Source organism: Scyliorhinus torazame, chromosome 16, assembly GCF_047496885.1.
Source record: "Scyliorhinus torazame isolate Kashiwa2021f chromosome 16, sScyTor2.1, whole genome shotgun sequence".
Lineage (NCBI taxonomy): Eukaryota > Metazoa > Chordata > Chondrichthyes > Carcharhiniformes > Scyliorhinidae > Scyliorhinus > Scyliorhinus torazame.
Window position 1 is genome coordinate 125,011,526 of NC_092722.1, and position 10,416 is coordinate 125,021,941.

Consider the following 10,416-nt stretch of genomic DNA (forward strand, 5'->3'; position numbering starts at 1 on the left):
AGCACAGGAACAGGCCCTTCGGCCCTCCAAGCCCGTGCCGACCATGCTGACCGACTAAACTACAATCTTCTACACTTCCTGGGTCCGTATCCCTCTATTCCCATCCTATTCATGTATTTGTCAAGATGCCCCTTAAATGTCACTATCGTCCCTGCTTCCACCACCTCCTCCGGTAGCGAGTTCCAGGCACCCACTACCCTCTGCGTAAAAAAACTTGCCTCGTACATCTACTCTAAACCTTGCCCCTCTCATCTTAAACCTATGCCCCCTAGTAATTGACCCCTCTACCCTGGGGAAAAGCCTCTGACTATCCACTCTGTCTATGCCCCTCATAATTTTGTAGACCTCTATCAGGTCTCCCTCAACCTCCTTCGTTCCAGTGAGAACAAACCGAGTTTATTCAACCGCTCCTCACTCATAGCTAATGCCCTCCATACCAGGCAACATTCTGGTAAATCTCTTCTGCACCCTCTCTAAAGCCTCCACATCCTTCTGGTAGTGTGGCGACCAGAATTGAACACTATACTCCAAGTGTGGCCTAACTAAGGTTCTATACAGCTGCAACATGACTTGCCAATTCTTATACTCAATGCCCCGGCCAATGAAGGCAAGCATGCCGTATGCCTTCTTGACTACCTTCTCCACCTGTGTTGCCCCTTTCAATGACCTGTGGACCTGTACTCCTAGATCTCTTTGACTTTCAATACTCTTGAGGGTTCTACCATTCACTGTATATTCCCTACCTGCATTAGACCTTCCAAAATGCATTACCTCACATTTGTCCGGATTAAACTCCATCTGCCATCTCTCCGCCCAAGTCTCCAAACAATCTAAATCCTGCTGTATCCTCTGACAGTCCTCATCGCTATCCGCAATTCCACCAACCTTTGTGTCGTCTGCAAACTTACTAATCAGACCAGTTACATTTTCCTCCAAATCATTTTTCTATACTACAAAGAGCAAAGGTCCCAGCACTGATCCCTGTGGAACACCACTGGTCACAGCCCTCCAATTAGAAAAGCATCCTTCCATTGCTACTCTCTGCCTTCTATGACCTAGCCAGTTCTGTATCCACCTTGCCAGCTCACCCCTGATCCCGTGTAACTTCACCTTTTGTACTAGTCTACCATGAGGGACCTTGTCAAAGGCCTTACTGAAGTCCATATAGACAACATCCACTGCCCTACCTGCATCAATCATCTTAGTGACCTCCTCGAAAAACTCTATCAAGTTAGTGAGACACGACCTCTCCTTCACAAAACCATGCTGCCTCTCACTAATACGTCCATTTGCTTCCAAATGGGAGTATATCCTGTCTCAAAGAATTCTCTCCAGTAATTTCCCTACCACTGAAGTAAGGCTCACCGGCCTGTAGTTCCTTGGATTATCCTTGCTACCCTTCTTAAACAGAGGAACAACATTGGCTATTCTCCAGTCCTCCGGGACATCACCGGAAGACAGTGAGGATCCAAAGATTTCTGTCAAAGTCTCAGCAATTTCCTCTCCAGCGTCCTTCAGTATTCTGGGGTAGATCCCATCAGGCCCTGGGGACTTATCTACCTTAATATTTTTTAAGATACCCAACACCTCGTCTTTTTGGATCTCAATGCGACCCAGGCTATCTACACCCCCTTCTCCAGACTCAACATCTAAAAATGTCTTCTCTTTGGTGAATACTGATGCAAAGTATTCATTTAGTACCTCGCCCATTTCCTCTGGCTCCACACATAGATTCCCTTGCCTATCCTTCAGTGGGCCAACCCTTTCCCTGGCTACCCTCTTGCTTTTTATGTATGTGTAAAAAGCCTTGGGATTTTCCTTAACCCTATTTGCCAATGACTTATCGTGACCCCTTCTAGCCCTCCTGACTCCTTGCTTAAGTTCCTTCCTACTTTCCTTATATTCCACGCAGGCTTCGTCTGTTCCCAGCCTTTTAGCCCTTACAAATGCCTCCTTTTTCTTTTTGACGAGGCCTACAATATCTCTCGTTATCCAAGGTTCCCGAAAATTGCCGTATTTATCCTTCTTCCTCACAGGAACATGCCGGTCCTGAATTCCTTTCAACTGACATTTGAAAGCCTCCCACATGTCAGATGTTGATTTGCCCTCAAACATCCGCCCCCAATCTATGTTCTTCAGTTCCCGCCTAATATTGTTATAATTAGCCTTCCCCCAATTTAGCACATTCATCCTAGGACCACTCTTATCCTTGTCCACCAGTACTTTAAAACTTACTGAATTGTGGTCACTGTTACCGAAATGCTCCCCTACTGAAACATCTACCACCTGACCGGGCTCATTCCCCAATACCAGGTCCAGTACCGCCCCTTCCCTAGTTGGACTGTCTACATATTGTTTTAAGAAGCCCTCCTGGATGCTCCTTACAAACTCCGCCCCGTCTAAGCCCCTGGCACTAAGTGAGTCCCAGTCAATATTGGGCAAGTTGAAGTCTCCCATCACCACAACCCTGTTGTTTTTACTCTTTTCCAAAATCTGTCTACTTATCTGCTCCTCTATCTCCCGCTGGCTGTTGGGAGGCCTGTAGTAAACCCCCAACATTGTGACTGCACCCTTCTTATTCCTGATCGCTACCCATATAGCCTCACTTCCCTCTGAGGTGTCATCCCGCAGTACAGCGGTGATATTCTCCCGAACCAGTAGCGCAACTCCGCCTCCCCTTTTACATCCCCCTCTATCCCGCCTGAAACATCTAAATCCTGGAGCGTTTAGCTGCCAATCCTGCCCTTCCCTCAACCAGGTCTCTGTAATGGCAACAACATCATAGTTCCAAGTACTAATCCAAGCTCTAAGTTCATCTGCCTTACCCGTAACATTTCTTGCATTAAAACATATGCACTTCAGGCCACCAGACCCGCTGTGTTCAGCAACTTCTCCCTGTCTGCTCTGCCTCAGAGCCCCACTGTCCCTATTCCCTAGTTCTCCCTCAATGCTCTCACCTTCTGACCTATTGCTCCCGTGCCCACCCCCCTGCCATACTAGCTTAAACCCTCCCGTGTGACACTAGCAAACCTCGCGGCCAGGATATTTATGCCTCTCAGGTTTAGATGCAACCCGTCCTTCTTATATAGGTCACACCTGCCCCGGAAGAGCTCCCAGTGGTCCAGATAACCGAAACCCTCCCTCCTACACCAGCTGTTTAGCCACGTGTTTAGCTGCTCTATCTTCCTATTTCTAGCCTCACTGGCACGTGGCACAGGGAGTAATCCCAAGATTACAACCCTAGAGGTCCTGTCTTTTAACTTTCTGCCTAGCTCCCTGAACTCCTGCTGCAGGACCTCATGCCCCTTCCTGCCTATGTCGTTAGTACCAATATGTACAACGACCTCTGCCTGTTTGCCCTCCCCCTTCAGGATGCCCTCTACCCGTTCGGAGACATCCTGGACCCTGGCACCAGGGAGGCAACATACCATCCTGGAGTCTCTTTCACGTCCACAAGCGCCTATCTGTGCCCCTGACTATAGAGTCCCCTATGACTATTGCTCTTCTGCGCTTTGACCCTCCCTTCTGAACATCAGAGCCAGCCGTGGTGCCACTGCTCTGGCTGCTGCTGTTTTCCCCTGATAGGCTATCCCCCCCCGACAGTATCCAAAGGGGTATACCTGTTCGAGAGGGGGACAACCACAGGGGATTCCTGCACTGACTGCCTGCCCTTTCTGGTGGTCACCCATTTCTCTGCCTGCACCTTGGGTGTGACCAAATTTATATAACTGCGATCTAAGACGCTTTCCGCCACCTGCATGCTCCTAAGTGCATCCAATTGCTGCTCCAACCGAACCATGCGGTCTGTGAGGAGCTCCAGTTGGGTGCACTTTCTGCAGATGAAGCCATCCGGGACGCTGGAAGCCTCCCGGACCTGCCACATCTCACAGTCAAAGCACTGCACCCCTCTAACTGACATTGCGTCAATTAATTAAAATTAAAATAAAAATAAAAAAAAAAAATTTTTTATATACAAAAAAATTTCAAAGTTACTGCTAACTATCTAGCATTAGATTTCTAATAGAAATGCGAAAGCTAAATATAGTACTCTACGATCTTAGATACCCCTCTAAACATCTTAAATGACGCTGTCATGCTTGCCTCTAGCACCTCCGCCGGCAATGCGTTCCAGGCACCCACCACCTTATGCGTAAAGAACTTTTCACGCATATCTCCCTTAAACTTTCCCCTCTCACATTGAACTCTTGCTATCCACCCTGTCTATACCTCTCATGATTTTGTAGACCTCAATGGGGTCCCCCCTCAACCTCCGTCTTTCTAATGAAAATAATCCTAATCTACTCAACCTCTCTTCATAGCTCGCGCCCTCCATACCAGGCAACATCCTGGTGAGCCTCCTCTGCACCTTCTCCAACGCATCCACATCCTTTTTGGCAATGTGGCGACCAGAACTGTACGCAGTATTCCAAATGTGGCCGAACCAAAGTCTTAAAAACTGTAACATGACATGCCAACTCTTGTACTCAATACTCCTTCCGCTGAACGAAAGCATACCGTATGTTTTCTTGACCACTATATCGACCTGCGCAACCACCTTCAGGGTACAATGGACCTGAGCACCCAGATCTCTGTACATCAATTTTCCCCACGGCTTTTTCACTTACCATATAGTTCGCTCTTGAATTGGATCTTCCAAAATGCATTACCTCGCATTTGCCCTGAATGAACTCCATCTGCCATTTCTCTGCCCAACTCTCCAATCTATTTATAATTCTGCTGTATTCTCTGACAATCCACTTCACTATCTGCTACTCCACCAATCTTAGTGTCATCTGCAAACTTGCTAATCAGACCACCTATACTTTCCTCCAGATCATTTATGTATATCACAGACAACAGTGGTCCCAGCACGGATCCCTGCGGAACACTACTGGTCACAGTTCTCCATTTTGAGAAACTCCCTTCCACTATTACTCTCTGTCTCCTGTTGCCCAGCCAGTTCTTTATCCATCTAGCTAGTACACCCTGAACCCCATGAGACCTCACTTTCTCCATCAGCATACCATGGCTGAACCGAGTCCCATCGATCTGTTGGGCCTAAAAGTCTTGCTGTAAGTCTGAGTCCTGCTGTCCATAGGCTAGCACATTGTACTTCTTTGTAACTTTGAGTTCCTCACTTCTCCTGCGCGACTTAAAGATTTATGCCCATTAAGCATCTGTGCATCAAAATGATATCAGCAAAAATAAAGAAATGGGAAATATGGGAATCAACAGGAAGGGTCCTTACGCTGTGTTGTGCAGATTGGTGGAGCGGGGGGGGGGGGGGGGGGGGGGGGGGGGGAAATCTCCTCTGATGAGCAGGAGCTCTATCCTTATCCACTCTGTGGCTGAGGAGAAGGCAACTGCTGCTGTTTACATTGTTCCTCCTGCTGCTGCTTGTGTTGTTGCTGCTGCTCCTAATTAGTGTTACAAATATAGAGTCACATAAACTGCAGAAATATAGAGTAAAGTGAGAAAAGTCTGAAGAGGCAGACATGTCCTCAAAATTCTGGAAATTACCAGCAAAATAGTGAAAGCAAACTCTCAGCACAAGTCCTGTGCACAAAATCCTATCGCTGAGGGAAAGGGAGAACTGTCCTGGAACATTGTGTAAAGGCTTTCCACCCTGTCCAATTAACCACCCTGCCAATTCCCCTCCGTCTTCTCCTCCCCCCACCCACACAGCTCAGGGAATCATTCGCTAACAGCTAAAGGTAGGGTGCACGATTACATCTGCAGTAAACTGATCTTTATTATCATTCAGTCACTGACCCGGCTGTTGCTTTGGACTGTCCCGTATGCCTCCAAAACAGCACTGGTGAAATGTGGAAGGCAGCGGGTTCAGCCGTCTTCAAAACATCCAAGCAAATTTGGACTGTTAACCAACCACATGCATGCACAGCTGCCCCTTTGCAACTAAAAATTTGCCCTGGTGGCAATTATTTGATTTCATCAGAGACAAATTCTCCAAAAAAGGTTAGACAATGCCTGCTGATATTTTACTAACAAGGCGGACAAAATTCAACAGAACATCTTAATCAGAGGCGAAGTCAAAACTGCTTTTCTTACAGGTAGTAATATATCATTGATATGTATCTCTTTTGGACCATCAAATCACGGTTTTTATTGTTTTGATTAATTTTAATGATCAAATATGCAGTTCAGGTGGACTATGAAAGATTTGTTCTCTTGCAACAATACACAGAAGGATTTATTGAGAGTGGAGCTTGATTTGGTGAGAAGGTTAAGTGTCCACCAGATGATACATCAATCAGCAGAAAGGAGACAAGTGGAAGAACAGACAAGGTTATGAAGTAAATCCCTTTATTTTGCTGGGAGGTTTTGCTGAGATAATCATTGTGTGACCAGAGGTTTCAGGATCATTGAGTCCTAGAGTCAGGAACAGCTGTTAGATAATAAAACTGGATAGAGGGACTGGAAAATAGTTCAGTTAATCCGAGATGGATTTTGATGGGTTTGTTTTTCTCTCCTGCAGTGACCAAGAGATGGTTTCGTTGAAAGTGAAGCTTGAACAGCTTCAATGTCACTTCACGTGGGGGCTACAGAAAGAAAACATTGTCTTGGACGACAAGAAGCAAAGATTTGAAGATTCAATTCAGACGAATGTGAAATATCAAGGCAGGTTTTACAACCAACTCGCTTTTGTAAACTGTCTGCAAGGAAACTGTGAGGAGGCGGTTCAAAACTTAAAGGAAGCTGAAAAGATTCTGAGGGAGAATCATGAAGATGAATTTGATAAAAGAATCATCGTCACCTATGGAAACTATGCCTGGGTATATTATCACATGGGACAACTGACAGAGGCTCAGTCCTACCTCGACAAACTGGAGAGGATCTGTAAACCATTTCCTGATGCCTCTCGGTACACCGCAATGATACCTGAAGTATACGGGGAGAAGGGTTGGGCACTGCTGAGTTCTTCATCTCAATATTATGAAGAAGCAAAGGAATGTTTCAAAAAGGCTCTGGAGGAAGATCCGGATAATATTGAATGGAATCTCGGCTATGCGACGGCCCTGTCTCGTCTTGAAATAATTTCTGGTACCCCAGAGAATTGTGAACCCACTCAATCAATGAAGCAGTTTAGACGTGTGCTGGAGCTTGATCCAGATCACACTGAAGCCATGGTGCAGTTAGCTCTGAAACTACAAGACTGCAATCAAAACGAGGAAGCATTCACATTGGTTGAACAAGCGTTGCACAAATCCCCTGATCTCCCATATGTGCTTCGCTACGCAGCAAAATTTTTGAGAAGAGAAGGAGCTGTGGAAAAATCTATTGAACTGTTGAAGAAAGCATTGGAAATTACCCCAAACTCTGCCTTCCTACATCACCAAATAGGTTTGTGTTACAGAAACAAACTCAAAAGTACAAGCTGGAGAAACACTCGATGGAAAGATCAATTGGTCAATCTATGCAAATATCATTTTAAAAAAGCGATCGAGCTCAAAGAACCATTTGCTCATGCACAGGTAGATCTTGCATTCATATTTTCAGAAAATAAAGAATATCACAAAGCAGAGGAGATTTACAGAAATCTACTGAAATTGGAAGATCTTCGTCAAGAAGATAAGCAGTCAATACGTTTACAGACTGGATTATTTGAACTGCATCACAGGAAATCAGAATCCAATGCCATCAGTCATTTTCTGGAAGGATATAAAATAAACTATGTCTCAAAATCACGGGGCTTGTGTCGTGAAAACTTAGACAAGATAATACAAAGACGACTTCGCAAGTATCCAAGTGACAGCAAGATCCACGGTCTTCTTGGGTTCCTGCACCAGCTGGATGGTGAGAGATGTGAAGCTATCAGCTCCTTTAAAATGGCCTTAGAGTTTGATCCTGACAATGAAGAATATCTAAGTGCTATTTTTGAATTACGCCTTTCTCTCCAGGCCGACAATGACCTACCCAACTAAACCTAAGCAGGGTGTATGAACGATTACCACTTTAACCTGTAAACCGTTTCTACATGGTACATCTGTTACCCTTCACTTGCATTGATTGAGAAGCTAGCATATTGGTGAACTTTAACATTTATTGGATATTCTATCAGGTGTAGCACAAGACTTCACGTATTACTAGCTCTGTTGCCATGTGATCTCACATCACTGATGATGTATTTAACATTAACCTTCTGTACTACATCTCCCCCTCACGCCTATTAATTAAATACATAATTTACATCACACTAAATGTCCCTCTGGAGGCTTTGCATCCATCCCTGGTTCACAGAGGTAAGAGTTGTGGTATTTTAACCAATCTCCCTTACCGTGTTCTCTGCTTTCTTGAAGGTTGCATAGGATTCAAGTTCTCCAAATAATCATAGAATCTCTGCGGTGCAGAAGGAGGCCATTTGGCCCATCTAGTCTACACCGACCCTCTGAAAGAGGCAGACTCCCCCACCCTATCCCTAGGGACAATTTATCATGACCAATCCACCTAATCTGCACATCTTTGGACTGTGGGAGAAAACCGGAGCACCGGAGGAAACCCATGCAGACCCAAGATGAATGTGCAAACTTGACACAGTTACTCTAGGTTGGAATTGAACCCGGGTCCATGGCAAGGTGAAGCAGCAGTGCTAATCACTGTGCCGCCATGCTGCCCAATGTTCTCTCTCGAACTCGGGAGAGCCGAGTGAGAATCGAGCGGGGGGGCCCGCCAACCGGCGCGGCGTGATTCCCGCCCCCGCCGAATCTCCGGTGCCGGAGACTTCGGCAACCGGCGGGGGCGGAATTCACGGCAGCCCCCGGCGATTCTCCGACCCGGCGGGGGGTCGGAGAATGACGCCCCTGGTGCGGCGGGGCGGAGTACCCAGCCCATTATCTCTGTGACACATTGAGGACTTTGAAAATGGTTTCACTTAACAAGAACCAGTAAAATACTTTGTGACGACCCCCCCTCCCCCCCTCAGTTCTTGACTGGACCTCAAGCCTGCTGTTAAATGGTGTGTTTAGATTACATTTCCATGAAATTATATGCTTAGTTTAAAGATAAAATACTAAAGCAAATGTAGCCAGTTCCTTTTTCTGACCACTTTACGGTCTGCTGCCAACTCAAATATGAAAAATTGCAAATAAGAAATCCAAAATATTAAAAACACAAGTCTGTTGGAATCTGAAAAGAAAAGATCAAGTTCCAGATGTACAGTTTTTCCATGGTTGCACTGATATTTTCTGCCTCGAGCTGAATGGACTGTTGTGTGAAATTACTTTAATAGGTGAACTTGGGAAAGAGCATTAGAGTACTGTGCTAGTATTCAGTTGCAGATGGCATGGGCTGTTTTTGTGCAAATCACAGTTTGTATTTTTAGGTTCCTGTATGTACACACCTGATAGTTCCTTAAATTCAGATTCCACAGGCTGGCATTCAAAGGTATTAAAAACAGCATTTTAAGTGGCCGATACAAACCATGATGAGGCTTGCCTTCTCAACCTTGCCCCTCACCTGAGGTGTGATGATCCTCAGGTTAAATCACCACCAGTCAGCTCGCCCCCTCAAAGGAGAAAGCAGACTCTGGTCATCTGGGACTATGCCAACTTTACCTTTACAAACCACGATGAACTGGACATGTCTGTGTGGCACATTTAACGTTGAAACCAGGTTTAAAATAAAGAGGATACGGTTTGAGATTTCTATCATTCTTTTTAAAATTGAAGTCACTATTCAGAATTAATTATTTAATTAACTGCCGTTCTGAACTGAGAATTGTAACATGTTTAAAAAGGGGATGGTTTTGACTGACGCTTAAATAGGAGAGAAAACATTGCTCTGATTATTTGACAGGTGCCATTTTTGGTCCCGACTGCTGCTGACTGTCACTCACTGGGGAGCAGCAGAATTGACGATGCATACTCGGTGCTCATGGTGGCGTTCAAAGCGAATGCACCCTTCCAGAAAACTGGTCAATACCAGTTACAATACCAGCCATCAGGCGCATTGTGGCAGTTATCTTTGTCAGTGTTTTTTCTTGTCTTTAAAAAGTCATTTTTAAACAGTTTGGTTCGCTGGATAGGTTAAGGGCTGATATAAGTCAGTCACAATTCCCATCATCATGACACCTCCACATCAGAGGAATGAAACTCAAATTTCAATGTTCGTTTCATTACAGATTTACAAATATTAAGAGAATAAAAAATAACAGACATACCCATTTATCAACCTTCTTATGAGTTCCCTAGCATCACAGATGCCAGTTTTCAGCCAATTCGATTCACTCCATGTGACAGCACGGAATAACCCCAGGCATTTGCACTGACAACATTCTGGCAAAGAGTACTGAAGACTGGTGCTCCAGAACTAGTTATATCCTTAGTCAGGTTGTTCCAGTATAGCTGGAATACTAGCATCTACCCAGTAATGTGGAAAGTTGTCCAGGTGTGCGCTGTC

The 10,416-nt window shown here is 45.3% G+C and overlaps 1 protein-coding gene across 3 annotated transcripts in view; it reads left to right on the top strand.

Annotated features, from left to right (window-relative positions):
* The window catches only part of LOC140393043 (interferon-induced protein with tetratricopeptide repeats 5-like), a 31,300-nt gene extending 21,663 nt beyond the window's left edge, over positions 1–9,637 (top strand). For 2 of the 3 annotated variants that reach the window (XM_072478991.1, XM_072478989.1), the window contains exon 2: positions 6,497–9,637. In XM_072478991.1, coding sequence (XP_072335092.1) covers positions 6,507–7,943 — 1,437 coding nt within the window. In that variant the 5' untranslated portion in view covers positions 6,497–6,506 and the 3' untranslated portion in view covers positions 7,944–9,637. Of the gene's footprint in view, positions 1–5,960; positions 6,072–6,496 lie in introns of those variants that run through there. The other variant, XM_072478990.1, reaches the window with a different exon arrangement.
* Positions 9,638–10,416: the final 779 nt, after the last annotated feature.